Raw genomic sequence first — 16,875 nt, 5'->3', positions numbered from 1 at the left:
GGTTTAATAGCTCAGAAACTGGTTTCGATGTATTCTACGTCATTATCAAGCAGTCGTACTTAACCTGGATCCGCCCAAAATATTTTTTTTGAGATTGATAATTGATATTATAGGGATAAGCTAAGGATCTTATTTTTACTACATTCTGAAAATATTTCATTGATCGGTGGTGTAGTTTCCGAGATACAGGCTGTGACATAAATGTCACATTGGGCGGATCTGTTGTCTTTTGGTGCAAGGTAATATTTATCCAGAAAAAGCAAATATTTTTCGCATTTGAGCTGCAGAGTTCATTTAAATGATAAAAAACACTAGAAAAACATACTTATTTTGTGCATATTATTATTTACGTACACTATTGTCAAGCTTTTGTTTAAATTTAAAGTAATTATTGAAAATTTAGCAATAATTTTCAGAGTTCCATTGCCCCAGATTCATACATTTTTCGATGTAAAGAGTGATGTCTTAAGGTGTTCAAATTTTATGGATTTTTTCAATGTTATTTCACAAATAAGGGGTACATTTAAATTTGTTTCAAATAAACTAAAGATTGATTTAGAGTTGAATGCCGGCCTATACGTACCATTTTGAGTGGTAAGCAGAAAAGCAATATGTATTTGTCCGTATTACATGTATCGCATGCAGTGCGGTTGACGAAAGCGCAATATTCTCCATCAAGGCGACGCCATATTTTATTTAGTATAGGAGGGACTAAATGATCATTAGCATCATAACATATTTCATGGTCTGCCTCTGTTGAAAATGAAGTAGTACGGCAGCTATACTTGGCTTCACATCGATATATGGCCAGTTATGCGTGCACTATTACACGCCTGAACTCCAATTGTGACATGCAAGGACCAGATTTCGCTTGTGAACAGATTGTGATCAGCTTCAGATTGTGAACAGCTACATCCAAAAGCCAAGGAAAAATATTCTACTACCTCCACCTAAACTGATTGTCTTCCGCCGAATGAATTACATGCAAGGATGGATACCAAAATAACCATTCATACTCCTGCCAAATATGTTTTCTCAGTGAGAATGATCCCCCGGAAACGTTCTTTCAATTTAGTGATCTTCAGGCGTAGCTCCCACAATTTGTCTTTCATGTAGGGCATCATATTTTCTGTACAGTGAAGGTATTTACTTATCAAAAGGAACCTATTCCTTTGCTTGGCTACAGCAAGCATTGAGTTGTGAACATCCCTAGAATCTTCCCAGTAGCGTCGCTTGGATGGAACCCTGTTACCAACCCATAACAGTAAAAATCCTATGAAAATTTTCATCTTCTCTATTCTGATACTAGCAGATGAAAAAACAACAAACGTAGTATAATTATCTGATTCTGCCGTGAGAAAAAAAAGAATCTCATCCGAAAAAACCATTTCAAAAATTTCTACACATGATTTTTCCCTCAATTCAGGAAGATCTGTTTCTGGGAATAATCTATATTTTACACAAAGACCTTCCTGTCGTCAATTGGCTGCTTCTCATGTTCTCTTTTCTGTTGGAGAAGTGATGTAAGCTTCGTTGACTTCGATTCCTTTACTTTACATGTAACTGGTACCGAAATTCTTCCGGACTTCTCTCGAAATTCATTTGCATTACCATTATCAAGCCACAAAATAAGCTCCACTCTTTCCCAAAGTTGTCTTCCTGTTCAATTTTCCACAAGTCCACCAGCCTGGTCATCTGCAATGTCCTCATCAGAGACAACTAATGGCTCAAGGTATATTGATTATGCTTCGTCATAGTCTTCGTTTTCCGGAAGTTCTTTGGCTTCACGCAGTGTAGTATCTCTGAGCTATCATATCACTAATATTAAAATTTTAATTCAAAAGTAATTACCGGAATAAAAGTTAATAAATTCAAATTATCAATTAATTGATAAATAATAGGTCCTTTTGCGAGAATACGAAGGAAAAAACATAGAAATTACAATAAATTCTAGCCAGAGTATAAAATTCGCAACTTTGAAGATTTGCATAGGGATCCGCCCAATGTGACATTTATGTCACAGTAACATTTATCAGATGATATTACGGAAATGGAAAGCAATACCAAACATATTAATGTATTATTAATAATTTTGTATCATTATGTTGATATATACCAAAAATTGTCGCTGTAGCATATATAGTTAATAAAAAAAATTACGAACTTATACAAAGCGAACATCCTTTTTTAGTGTCGAGGGAAGGCACTTAAGTATCAAGAGTGCTTAAAGGATAGGTCTTCCTACTCACTTGACAATTCATACCCTGAATTGAAGCACTTAGCTTCCTCTTTCTAATTAAGTATGAAACACAACAATATACCGTGCCCGAGCGATGCAAGAGCCATTACAGTGGAGCGATACAGGCATAGGCGGATCCATGGGGGGGGCACGGGGGCACGTGCCCCCCCAGACTCTCAAAAATATGCATGATTATTAATACGGTCCCATTATCATTGCGTTCGTTTTGTATTACGAGGTATCCTTGTGCCCCACCCAGAACAAAATCCTGGATACGGCCTTGCTTGTGCCCCTCTCAGAAAAAAATCCTGGATCCGCCCCTGGATACAGGGTGTGACATTTTTGTTACATTGGGCGGATCCAGGTTAATTGCCGATTAATTAAACCAGTGTGAAAAGTACAAAGTGTCTATTATTATTACAATAGATTTATATCCCATAATATACATATCCTGCTACATTTTTCTATAAAATCCCAAAATATGCAACCGCTTTGCAATTGATATTAAGTCGAGGACTAAAAAATTTTGGACTGCAAATCAGGGAAAAGTCAGGAAATCTAACATGTAAAGTTGCTTTGAATTGTGTATCTGTACTGGATGATGTCACTGTGAAACAGAACTAGTTGATTGAAGTTTTATATTTGTAATCACAAAGTTTTTTCATCTCAACCCACGACTACATTTGAAATTGTTTTGTCCTCAGATACTAGCTATGGATTCTGCCAAAGCTGCCCAATATCCAGAGAGTCAACAGACTCTGTGGTGTATGTTCCTTTTGAAGTTGGTTGTGGAACAGATGACATCTGTCTTTCTGACTTGGCAATCAAAGGAATTCTTCCGCAGTTGGGCAAAAGGTATGTTTGAAGCAGTTGATTACATCAGGGGCGCAGCCAGGAATTAAGGCTAGGGGGGTTTTAGGCGCAACTAATACTTACAGGTGTGGGGGTATTGCATACCAACCAGGGTAAGCAGGAGTTGCGGGGGCCCTCCTCCAGAAAAATTTTAAGAATAATGGTTCAAAATGGCGAGTTTTACGGCTTCCTGAGGGATATTTGATTAATCCTAACACTATTATATAAGTAATACTGATCCAAAAAAGTAAAATGGATTTAACTTAAAAATTTCTCTGAGCTCTGGGGGGGTTTTATCCCCCAAAAGCCCCCCCTTGCTGCGCCACTGGATTACATAATCAAAAGTAAAGAAAAACTTTGTAATTCCTCATAAATATTTAATGTACGACCTATAGGTTTCAATGTGGCTTGCCATCTTCTGGTACAGATGAACTGAAGACAGAATAAACACAGAACTGTTTTTAAAAATCTAAAAAACACAACAGTCTGAGGATATGGGCAAGAGGTGTAATTCCCAGGGGCGGAGTTTGGTTAAATAGGTGGGGAATGGGCGTAAGAGCATATGGAGAGGATTTGGGATTTCCATACTCACATTGTCTCCAAAAGGAAGGGGAGGTACCCTATTTGAAATATTCCAATCGATTTTTTTTCATTTGAAAAATTTACAAATATACAAATTCATCCAATATGATAAACTTATTATAAGGTGGGATAAAATTAAAATCTAAATTTCATGAATCCCGAATTCTGAATAAATAAAATATGTGAACAGAAATTAAAGTTGAAATATTTTTGGGAGCAGTGTGATAAAATCTTTAATTGAGCTTAATTTTCAGTTTTTTCTTAATTTTGAAATTTTCAATTGAATTGGCAGATTTTTTCCAATAGGGTTAAGACATTTAATAGAGTTTTTGTCGGCTGATTTTCACCAAATTTTGATATGTTGTTAAGAGTTAGCTGCTCTTACATTTGGTTGAAGTATAAATATTTATAAGGTGATATACTATGGAAAAATGTTTCTAAATAGCCACCAGATGGCAGCTTCTATCAGGTTTGCTATCTGGCCAAAAACTTACAAAAAAAACTCATGAGATAGCCACTGGATCAACTGATAGATATGTATCACTATGCATTCTGCACACTGGTACGCTTGTGGATGCAAATGGGTAGTGTGTAAGAAAGGAAGGTATGGAAGGGGGGGAGTGGAATGGATACAAAATTTCTTTTACAACATGTTCCTTATTTTTAGCACTTCTTAAATTTTCAAACTGCTCTAAGGCATTGAGTCTTGGTCCCTATTTATCTAAATGTAGAATATTCACTCATATGGTTCTCATCCATCAGATGATTGGCAGAGAGAGATAGCGGGCCCTTATTCTTGAGGCATGATCGAATTAGAATTAGAATTAGAATTAGAATGTTTTATTTGTCCACATGATACATTACACTAGTCACATACTTGGCAGGTATATAGGACACGTCAAAATATAAAATATTAATTTAAAGTGTGATATGCACATCGAATGTAAAATGTTACAATGTGAGGCCTTCCAAGTTACGAACTCAAATACTCATTAATACTATAATAATAATAATAATAATAATAATAAATAAATAAATAAATAAATGAGCTGGACCGACTGACTAGACGACTTTTGAATAAATTCCGATGTTTACATGATAAGGCTTCAGTAATTAGGTTATATATCCCAAGAAAGGAAGGAGGTAGAGGCCTAATAAATATTCTCCGACAATGCCGATCTCAGGAACAGTCAATGAAATCCTCCTTAAAATCGTCAAAAGATGCATTAATGAAAGCGGTAATAAAGGCTGACGTGGGATACACACCATTGAATTTTGGAGAGAACCAAGATCGGATTCAAATACCAGACCTAAACCAACAAAAGCAGGAATGGAAGTCTAAAATCTTGCATGGAAAGTTCCCAACAGTCATACAGGAGGATTGGGTTGACAGAAATGCCTCTCTGAAATGGCTCCAAGATGGCTATTTATACCCGGAGACTGAAGGGTTTGTGATGGCAATTCAAGACAGAGTTATACGAACTCACAACTATGAAAAAAATATATTAAAACTTGAAATTGCAGATAAATGTAGAAAATGTGGGAAAACGGGTGAATCCATTGAACACATAACTTCGGGTTGCTCAGCTCTTGCTGGTAATGACTATGTCAATAGGTACAACCAGCTGGCCAAAATTATCCACCAAAACCTAGCAACTACCTATGGACTTTTAAAAAATACTCCACCATATTACAAATACCATCCTCCCGCCGTACTAGAGACAGATACACACATCCTATACTGGGATAGACCGATACTTACAGATAAAACCATAGATTACAATAGGCCTGATATTTTATTGATCCATAAATTACAGCAAAGAGCAAACATAGTCGATGTAGCAGTGCCACTAAATCACAATGTTGAGTCTACGGAAAGAGAGAAAATACAAAAATATCAGAATTTAGCCGGTGAAATAAAAAATATTTGGAAGTTGAAAGACGTCAGCATACACCCACTGATAATCTCTGCGGAGTGAGTCTTGTCTAAAAGATTCAAAAAAGAAGTTGAAGACCTGGGAATAAAAAAAACAACTGATTAACCTCGGGCAAAAAGCTGTTTTACTACAGACCTGCCAGATCGTGAGAAGATTCCTGGGTCGGGCATGATCGGACAGTGTAGGATAGGGTGAATTCTCTTCCTTAGCATCCGAGCCTAATCCTAAATTGACCTTGGGATAGGTGAATATTTCCAGCTGGTTTTAATCAGCTGAGAAAGTGCATTAAAAAAAAAATAATAATAATAATATATTTATTAACTCCGTCGGGATACAATTATCCATGGGTTTCGTCAAGATACAGAGAGACATAAAAGAATCACAAAACACAGCTTACAAAATATCAAAAAAATTCTTGAACACTAATAACATTTATAAAATATCATTAAAAAATTCTTGGACACTATAATAACCTTTGTTACATAGCAAGTTTCTCAATCTATTCTTAAAAACCTTTTTTGAGGAAAGGGATTTCATATCAGAGGGAAGCCTATTGTAGATTGCAGCAATAGAGTGATATGGTCCCTTCTGGCATTGTCTAAATGAATACAGATAACTGTGAATGTCACTTTTTGATCTAGTGTTGTGACTGTGAAAATCAGAGTTGACACGGAAGTAATACGGATAGCACTTCACAAACATGGCACATGAGAGAATGTAAACACATGGAAGTGTGAGGATCTTGAGGGACACAAACAGTGGCCGACCACTTGTTCGTATTGGAACTTTACAGATGGCCTTAATGGCATGTTTCTGTAAAGAGAAGGCTTTAGCTGCAGTAGGGGAGTTACCCCAAAACATGATACCATATGACAATAGTGAGTGTACTTTGGCAAAGTACACAGCTTTTAGAACATATATAGAAACAAGAGGAGAGAGTTTCCTTATCATATAAATACCTACTGAAAGTTTCTTATTAATTTCAAAAACATGAGTTGACCAGTCAAGAGTGTCATCAAGCTGTAGACCTAATAATTTCACGGTGGACGAGGTGGAGAAATCCGAATGAGGAGGCAGAGTAGGAAACTCATGAGAGAACTTGTTGCAAAAGAGAATACAAGTGGTTTTAGCCTCATTCAGAACCATTCTGTAAAGGTGGCACCACTGCAACATCTCATCTTTTGTAGTCGAGGCCAAATGATCCAAGAGAGGTAAAGTACTAGCGGATAAGAGATTAGAAGTATAAGGAAGCACTTTTCGACAAGGTAAGTAAATACAATTTTTTTAAACACAAGTATTCTATCTTCACATTTTATACAGGCAGGCAATTGATCATATAATAGAGGTTGATGTAATAGTATCACAGCAGATTGTGACATCTGTGTACAGGGAAGATTCGCCATATTATCAAAAGAACCTGGGTTTCTTTCGTTAAGATGATTTGTTTGGTGTCGCACCAAAATGGGTCCCAAGTGAGCATAAAAGGAAAATGATGCATGAAGCAGAGCATGAGTGGTACAATAAACTTATTTTCTCAACATGTTATAAATAATATACATTCTTCATTATAAAGGGTGTATAAAATAGGTGAGTGGTTTTCTAAAGACACAATATTAATGATAACTATTAATTTCAATTAAAAATGAATTAATTGAAATTTATGCTTATAAACAAGTTCCCACTACTTTTTGGCAGTTTATTTGCATATAGGTTTCAATTAGCCACCAATATCTTCAACCCATCCCCTTCCCCACTTTCTTAAGGCTTATAAAAACATTTGACAATAAGAAGCTATTACTAAGCGAACCGCCAAAAACACATATGTTAAAAGAAAAATGTTTTGAGCACTTTTGTTTATTAAATTTTCAACTTCCAGAAGTGTTATAATTTTAAATTTGCAAAGTTATTGAATTGATGGAAGAAAATAGAGGTTTTATTCAGATTCAGCATCAAAAACACATAGTAATCAAATATTTAAAACTATAAAAATAGTCATATCCGGCCTGTTCAATTGAATACATATATTTTTTTGTAGAGATTAGCAAAAACACCAATTTTCAAATTGGTGTTTTTTTTATTAACAGTAGTCTAAATGGTTTTTCAGAGAAAAAAACTAAAGGATTAAATTTTAAGAAAATTTACGTTGCCAACTTTGGAACTGAAAACTTCTTTGAAAGTTGCTAAATTCAAAGTAATAAAAAAAGTTATAATGTTTGGACTTTTAGCCAGTTATTGCAATATTGCATCATGAAATGTTGTTAGTAAACCTCATTGTTGGACTAAAAAAGCTGCCCAAAATACATATAAGACAGATAAATCAAAACTACCCCAAAACTTCCCTCCAAAGGCCCTCTTTGACGACATATTGACTGGACTACATGGAATCTCATCACTTGTGTTAGCATGGAATTATGTCAAACGATCATTGTTTTTTTGTTGTTTTTACCTGCATTTTCTTTTCATATCTGATTTCAGTGGGAGTGACGAACGTCCAGAATTTGTGATTGGTTCAAGTAAAACGCTGAAGTTGAAAATTCATGTATCGAATAAGGGTGAGCCTGCATATCTAACACAACTGGTCATAGAGCTTGGATCGCCAGGGAAAATAGCAAAGATACCACCAGAATGCTATGAGATTCCAGCTTTGACTTTTGCAAGTCTCACTGAAGAATCCTTGGAGGAAAAAGCCAGTGTTAATGCCTCAAGTGGATTCTATGAAACACATGACAGTGAAGAATCCTCAGGAGTTTCTGGCCCAAATTCTAGGATGAACAGTAGTTCCATTTACATTAGATGTGACATGGATAACCCATTGCCTAGTAATTCATCTGTGAGTAAATTTTGTCAGTGGTATTGTCCAAGGAAAGACGACATTTCTAAAAAAAATGGAGTCACCTTACAACTGAGAATATAATTGATGAAGCTAAAAGGATCCAAAGTATACCAGGACTAGCTGCGGTGATAACTTTTATGGGAGTCACCAGCAATGCACAATCGTGATTTGATTTTTTCTCTGTGGATCTTTCGCAAGCTAAAAGGAAATAAATCGAGCCTAACATTTGTAATTTGCTTCTTTATGATGATGAGGCATAGGCAAATATAGTAGCAGAGAAATCAAGCAGGTCTGGGCAAAAAACTGGCGGAGAAATATTTGAAACACAAAATACCTACCTTTGACTCAGGAATTTGAAAAACAAACTTCAAAATAATATTTTAAATAACTTTTAAAGTACAAAATACATTTGTATGGAACCGAAGAGATCTTAAAAAATATAACCTGCCGTGGCACATTATCGAATAGTTGCAAACATGAAGAAAATGATTCTAACAATAACAAGGTAATCTCTGAAGCAAAATGCTCCGGAAGAGTTATCAGAGCTACTTCAAAAGTATTCCACTCATAGGCGGATCCAGGGGGGGGGCACGGGGGCACGTGCCCCCCCCAGACCCCCAAAAATATGCATGATTTTTAATACGGTCCCATTATCATTGCGTTCGTTTTGCATTACGAGGTATCCTTGTGCCCCACCCAGAACAAAATCCTGGATACGGCCTTGCTTGTGCCCCTCCCAGAAAAAAATCCTGGATCCGCCCCTGATTCCACGAATGTATTTTTTATTTTAGAATGGGAAAATATCAAAAATCTATATTTGAAATACAAAATACTAGATGCATTCAGTTTGTGCATTTGATATACATACTAATGCAAATTAAAAATGTATTTCAAATACATATTTTAAAATATTTGTATTTGAAATATTGCCCCGACCTGTATGTGCCTTATCCAAAACAGAGAATTGTCAGATGATCAGCAGTCAAGATCATATTGTTTGGTTTAGTCCATAAATTTCTATAGAAGGGATTGGTGCCTCGGTAGTTTAACTAGCTAAAGCCCTCAACCAGAAATTGGGGGAATTGGGTACGAACCCCAGTCAAGGCTAATAATGTTTCCTCTGCAGAATTTTTGCATAATACGTAGCATAGTACATTTCTGGTGATTCCATAAAGATATCACCATGACTAGTCCTGGTATACTTAAATTTGTCATAATATTGATGACTATTGATAATGGTGATGAGTGTATTTATTCAATTTTTTGGAAGACTTGTTTATTGGCCTTCTGATTATTCTGTTGTGAAAATTTTGCATCAACATCACTGGTTAATTAATAATCCTATGATTGGTGTAATGTAAATCTTCTCTCAATTCTCCTCTCAGCCAATCTTTTCACTCCCATGTGCATATTTCTTCTCTTTTATATCCTTCTTCACCAACTCCATGTATTTTGAGGTCTCCGTTTGTCATTCTTGCCATCCACTTATCTCTTAACAGTTACTTTCATCAGGCCATCTTGCCTCAGGATATGGCTGATTAGGTAGTTCTGTCTTCTTTTTAAGGTTTTCAGGAGGCTTCTCTTCTTTCCTACTCTTCTTAGCAAAGTGTACCTCTTTGCTTACTCGGCTGATGCATTTGATCCTCATCATTTTTCTGTAATCCACCATTATGTACTAAAATTTCCCTTCTTTCGGTGCCTTTCTTCCTATATTAATTTATTAACAAGGAACATTAACATCTCCCTTTGATTTTGTTCATGTTTGGTTGGATTTTAGTGTTCTACTCTAAACAAATTTAGTGTTCTATGACAAACTAACAAATGCAAAAGTTCCCTTGTCGTCGTGGGCTAGGAGCCTATTACATAATTAGCTTCTAAAGTTGTATTCCCATTACCTATTTTTTGGTGTGCGGCCCTTGCTCAAAATGGGCCTGCAGTAGAGCGTCTCTGGTGGCAAGTCCTGGGGGGAATGCCATCGCGTGGGCCTGGCCCCGGCAAAGTATTCAAAGACAACTGTAATATAGGCCTTGGAGCACGTACATCATCATCATCCCTCTTGTCAGCAGAAGTTTGGTCCATCACCAGGTTCTGGCTCACAAGCAAATATTCCCACAGGGCTTGCCACCGGAGGCGCCTACTGCAGTCCACGGGGGCATAGAAAACTCTGCATTCATAAATTTGTCATGGTGCATTGCCATCCTAACAAATTTGAACAAAATTAGAAGGATGCACATTGTGAATGTTCATTTATAGGGTAGAACTAAAAGATTTTCCTTCATCATAGAAAAATCTGCCCCTTCCATAGATGCATCAAAGTATAATTTTGGAGAAAAATTATTGTTGGTATTTTATTTATTTGAAATAGGTTAGACTGCAATATTATCAGTGGTTCCTTGCTGCGGACTCAAGATCTAGTGGCCCCTCATGAAAAAATGGGTAATGGGGGCACAACTTTGGAAGCCAATTACATAATAGGCTCCTAGGCCATGAATTTATTTGAAATTGGATTGTAGAATAGGGTTTATCTACCCAGACTTAGCATATGAAATTCACACGTTCTGGGTTGGGGGTCCAATTCCTTTCTGTGGGCCAACTTCCACTTCTATGTTTTTCTTTGTGGGTGTCTGAAGGCATCGCATAGAATTTGAACTGTGGACCCTTGATTTGACAACCATAAGTGCTCTACCCTGTAGACTACCATAAAATAAAATACTGACAAGAATTTGGCTCCACATTCTACCCCTGAAAACGATGTCACGCTCAGCCTTTGAAACATTGGGACCAATTTCCCAAAACCAAATGCGGTGTGAAAGCTGAGAATTATTTCTTCCTTGTCATATGATAATCTTAACCCTTACCTGCCTGTGCCTAAAAGAGGAAAACGTTTTTTGTACTATGAGTAGCATAAGAATGTTTTAAACTAGGGATGGAAGGATCCGGGATTTTTTTCGGACCCGAATCCGTATCGGATCTTTGATTTTCGGAGCCAGATCTTTGGCTATTTTCGGATCCTAGTGCATTTTCACTTTCTGCAATAAAAGGAAGTAATTATTCAAGTCTATTCTGGGTATATGCAATCAAAGTAATGCTATTTAGATTTACATACACGTCTAAACATATTTAGTGATTAAAAATCATTTTTATAAGCTTTCAAATTATTTTTTTAAAACGATAAAATCTTTACACGCTCTGGATGTAAACTATTATGCTTGCTATTATTATTGGAAATGAAAAAAGATTTCAATCTTCAGATAAACCATTGACTGATATTTCATATTCCTCATATAAGTTTCCCCAGAATTTTATCACTTTCTCATCGCATACCGACTTTTGTTTCACTGCAAATGCTTCAGGTGGGTTGAGGTGGATTCTCCACTTCCTCGCAATAGTTTCACGTCACAGACCACGCACATGATGTCAAGGTCTCTTTATATCACTAAAAATGTTTCTACGCAATGAAAGTCATTTTTATTGGTACATCATTCAATTAAATTGCAACTGCACAATCTGCAACACAATTAACAATGTTTAGAAAAACAGTAGCGTCACGTGCGAAGAGTTGCAGAAACAGAGCGAGACGACTGCTCAGCGAGAGGAAGGGGTGGGTTGCGGAAGCGCGTGAAGGAGGGGAAGGGAAGGGAAGGGAAGTGGAGGGGAAGGAGAGCAACCCCTTCATCTTTCACGCAATGTCACAATGAATGAGAGAGTCAACGACGAACATGATAGATCCTGCTATTTTGTGACGTCGTTGCCTTCAAAGCGAAGCGGGGCGACCTATGTGATGTATACAGTTGTCAAAACTCTTTCTACTCCCTCATATGGGATGCTGCATTCACTGAAGCATAAATTTAAAATTTCGGATCCAGATCTGATGCCTTCAGCGAATTTGGATCTGAAGTATCCGATCCGACCATCCCTATTTTAAACCCCTCTTTACAAGGAGCTCTCTTTTAGGGTTAAGTTACCCTTGTATTCTTGTCCCTCCAATTTGAGACTCAACTCGATGGGCCACCTGGCCCTTACGGCAGCCACTGGACTAGACCCTCTAACCCTATATTAGCACAAGTCCACGGTCAAATTATTGCATTACCAGTGTTTTTAAACTAAATACTGCATTTGATTTTCAATAATTTACTCTTCTATAAGAATTACTAACATTTGCTTAAGCATTGTGGAATTTTAAATGGATTTCTAGCATTGATAACAACATAATTAGTGAACACTAGGTACTAAGACTTTAAGTCCAGAATTCTGTTATTTTTAACTCAAACTCAAAAATTTCATTCAAAAATTGCTTACACACAGAACAAAACGAAGAATTCATTTCAAAGTATAAAAAAAATTTTGTATGCAACAAAATTTATCATTGCAAAAACAATTGGCAATATTACCACTTCGCAATGATAAACTGATTCCTGTAACAAGGATGATCATAAATGAATCGGAAGTTCGGACTTAATTACATAGGAGTTACCCTAAGGTTTTACTAAGCTGGCTAAGGCCAGGCCTGAATGCATCAGACAATTGCTACCTCAGCGGTCACTTCCCTTTCCCCCTCATTGGCTGTAGCCAACGTCTGTTCCTTTGTGTGGTGACTGTTCCATGATGGCTATACTTGACATTTGGTTTTCCACGTATGAAAATGCTCGTAGGCGGTACCTGACATTTGGCACAAAAAGGTTAATCCATTGGTCTGAGAATTTGAGGTCTATTCTTGCACTCAGTGATTCAGCCTGAATGTTGGTGTGGATAGATTTGGGTAGATCACCCCAGACTTAGCATATGAAATTCACACATTCTCGATTGGGGGTCCAGTTTCTTTCCCTGGGCTGTCTTGAGCTTCTATGTTTTTCTTTGGGGGTGTTGGAAGGCATCATGTAGGATTTGAACTGTGGAGCCTTGATTTGGCAACCATAAGTGCTCTACCCTGTAGGATACCATGCTCCCCCTTTCTAACAGATATGATTACCATTTTGGACTCTGATGTAAATGGTTTCACTCAATTTGTTGCTCTGCGTGCTTAAGAGTTAAAGTATATATTTTCAAAATGTGTTTAGGGTAATTTTTCATGTAGATGACAAATTTATTTTATCCATTTAATCAGTTCAATATTTTTTACTTTTTTTCAATATTGATCTTGATGGTATTCAAGTAAGTAATACTCTGTACATTTATGTTTGGTGTTGGTGGTGTAAGGAAGTATAATTTTAGATTTTACCTTTTGAACTACTATATGAACAGGTCTGTTAATATATCCTCTACTTATGCTCTTCATAATGAGTTTGTATTATTTATTTATAACAGAGGAGCCAATTGGTAGAAATTGATATGAAGAATGTGCATGGCAGTATGGGAATGAGTCTATACTCCTACGTGACCACCATAAGTAAAGAAAATGATCTCAAAGATAATTATTGGGCTGCTATTATACCATTCACCTACAAAGCAGACATGGAAATAATTGGGTGAGTGCTTTCTTCCTTATATTACATTTTAGAAGGCTAAGGTTCTTATAAGAAATTCTTAAGTGGCAAAAGCATACCCAGGATCAAAACTAGAGGAGGTCAAGCTGTGGTTGTTCAAGTTGTTACACAGAAAAGGTTAAGGAAGCTGAAATTTTAAGGAAATCATAACAGCGCTTTATTGGTTTTTAAAATTATTTTTTCAAAAATAAAATATTTTTACTTCAATCGCATGTTTTATACTAATATCACTTTTCTTGGTTTTAAAGAAAATCTGTTCAACACTTTAGTTTTGAATTAAATTAGCAGCAGACTCCCGATTATCCAGGTGTGGTTTATTTTGTGTTGCGGATTATCCGTGCATGATTTCACACTCATTTGATGTTTCCACGATCCTTTTAAAAAAAAATTAAATTGGACGCAAAAGCAGCAGGATATTTGCATTTTAATGCATGGCTACACCGGACCCATTATTTCCATAAGAATTCCATTCATAAAATGGAATTATTTTATTAAAGTGCTGACAAGGAATGTGAAAAAAATTAATTTGTTAAATATGACACCCCTTGTGTTATTCAATTGTGGCACAGGGGGTGTAATATTTTTTACCCATCACAAGTAGGCCACGACATAAGTTTCCCCAGGGTTGTATGAGCTGTAGAAAGTTAGAAACCCTGTAAGAGAAGACACTGAAATTAATCACATTCGCATTTGTTCCACTTCATTCCACGAAAATCATTCATGCATTTGCATATTAACTTGTGTGGGCCAGCATAGGCGAATTCAGGGGAGGGGGAATGTGTGTCCCCCCTGATGCTTAAAAAATAGAAAAGATTTGTAATAATGTCCTGTTCTCATTACGTTCATTTTGTTTTGTGTATTATGGAGCCTCAATCATTTGAGCCTTGAGCCCAAATTGAGGAGACAGATTTGCTGGTCATTGGTCATTTGCTAGTCAGTGCTTGATGAGAAAACATTGTCCAAGGAGGGAAGGAGCTCATGGGGGCAGGGGGCTCATCACTGTTAATGGCCTTAATGCCTTTGAGTACAAACCATCCCTTGCAACTCAGTGACATTCCATCAGTAGAAGGTTCTTTTCTTTCTCTCCGTGTATGCCTGTCTGTAGAAATAGTTATTTGCAAACAGTTTAGCCCTGAGCTCTGCAATCTTTCTCCGCCTTATGTCGGTAAAAAAACATATCTTCGCTGACAGAATGACAGAAGATTGTTTGAATGGACTGGCTTTAATGCATATCCATCGAGACATTGCATCAAAAATAAACATTAATGAAGTATTGGACACCTTCAGTAGGAAAAATAAAAGAAACAGATATACCACATGCAGCTCTTCATTAAAACTTTCATGGGTACTCATCATGTTAAATAAAAACTTTTGGGGCTATGTCGCCATGTCGATTTTTGGGTGGCATTAATGTTTCCCGACTGATGCTGGTCGCTTTCTCAAGGGACTCTGGAGAGGTGGGAATTTATAACCATATATATGTAGGGATCCGTGTCAGGGGGTAGGGGAGGGGTGCAGGAGGTTGGAGGAGTAGGTTGTTGATTGTTTTTCCAGATTACGGGTTGCCAAGTACGACTTGTTTTAAGGCCGGTGTCCCTGTTAAAATTGTTCCTCTCCTCTTTAATTATTTCTATGGCCTCTCCAACTAGTCTCTGTTTGACACCTTTCACTTTGGCAAAAATTTTTAATTCCTTAAGGTTGATTGTATGGCCCAGTGCTGCGTGTTCGGCTACCTACAATAACCATGTTTATGCTGCGTATGGCATTACTATGAAAGCAACAGATGAAGTGAAGTATCTGGGAGGATCTATAATTTCGAACCTATCATGGGCAACACACATAAGAAATTTGTGGCCAAACCCTGAAGAAGCTAGCATTTGTCAGGCGTATATTGGGAAAATTATTTTCAGATGTAAATGTAAAAGAGAGGTGCTCTTTTGCACTCATTTGACCACACCTTGAATATACACTGAGCATGTAGGATCCGGTGCAGAAAGACTTAATCTGTGAACTTAATAAAATACAAAGGAAAGCTGCGTGATTCGTCAAGTATACAGTAAGTTACGCAATGTCAATCGAAATAGGATGGGAAGTGTTAGAATGTTGTTTTTAATCCCAAATATGAGAAGACCATATTATTTATTATTCTAAGGGCAGTTTTTTTTAAAGGTATATATTTCCGTCACCACCTTGTTTTATTCATCAATATATCATCATTATACTATCATCATTATTCTTACATTTTCTTCCTTTTTCATTCATTTATTTTTTCCGTTCAATATCTTTTCCATCGTCCTACCACTCTCCCTTGGAGAGTGGAAAGCCACGCACAGGGGAGGTCTGCTGAAGGGACTGGTTACCGCAACCTTGGACCCCATCCCTCCGTGCATGAGGCCCCCCCCTCCGAGTGGCGATGCCCCAGTAAGGCTCCGCCCTTGTTGTTATGTTCTTTCTTCTATGGCTCCATCCTCATGTTCATTATCATGTCTCCGGATTCCACCTTTTCCACTTCACAAAGGACGCTGCCCTGACACCGCATGTCAACAAAAGATTTCATATCACCCTTGAATTTGCGCTAATGATATTCCCTGGTGATCCTGCCTTCGATTCCTTTTTTTAAAATACTACTGCCGTAAAGCAGTGGTAAAAACTGGCCTTCGCCTCTGATATTATATAGTTGGCCAGCAAGTCGCGTTTTGTGAAGCCGCCCTTCTGAGGAGGAATGCCTTTGTGCAGCTCCAAGGCATTTCTGGTTTTGCATCCCGTGACCTTCGATGTCCACTCCTTCGCCATCCTCTGCACCTCTCCTGTCTCTACGCAGTCGTAAAAGAACCATAAGAAAGACCATAAAAGAACTATAAAAGAACCATAGAAGACCATATGTCGGTCAGATCCTTGTGCCCCCCCTCCTCCAGAAAAAAATCCTGGATCTGCCATTGTGAGTCAAAG

At 37.2% G+C, this 16,875-nt stretch overlaps 1 protein-coding gene across 1 annotated transcript in view; it reads left to right on the top strand.

Moving 5' to 3' along the window:
• Positions 1–16,875, top strand: part of LOC124163602 (integrin alpha-PS4-like) — a 97,993-nt gene that overhangs the window by 53,665 nt on the left and 27,453 nt on the right. Inside the window, exons 17-19 of the mRNA XM_046540619.1 lie at positions 2,944–3,094; positions 8,086–8,440; positions 13,748–13,908. Coding sequence (XP_046396575.1) covers positions 2,944–3,094; positions 8,086–8,440; positions 13,748–13,908 — 667 coding nt within the window. The remainder of the gene's footprint in view (positions 1–2,943; positions 3,095–8,085; positions 8,441–13,747; positions 13,909–16,875) is intronic.

This window comes from Ischnura elegans, chromosome 8, assembly GCF_921293095.1.
Source record: "Ischnura elegans chromosome 8, ioIscEleg1.1, whole genome shotgun sequence".
NCBI classification, from domain to species: Eukaryota; Metazoa; Arthropoda; class Insecta; order Odonata; family Coenagrionidae; genus Ischnura; species Ischnura elegans.
This window is presented reverse-complemented; position numbering and strand designations above follow the sequence as displayed.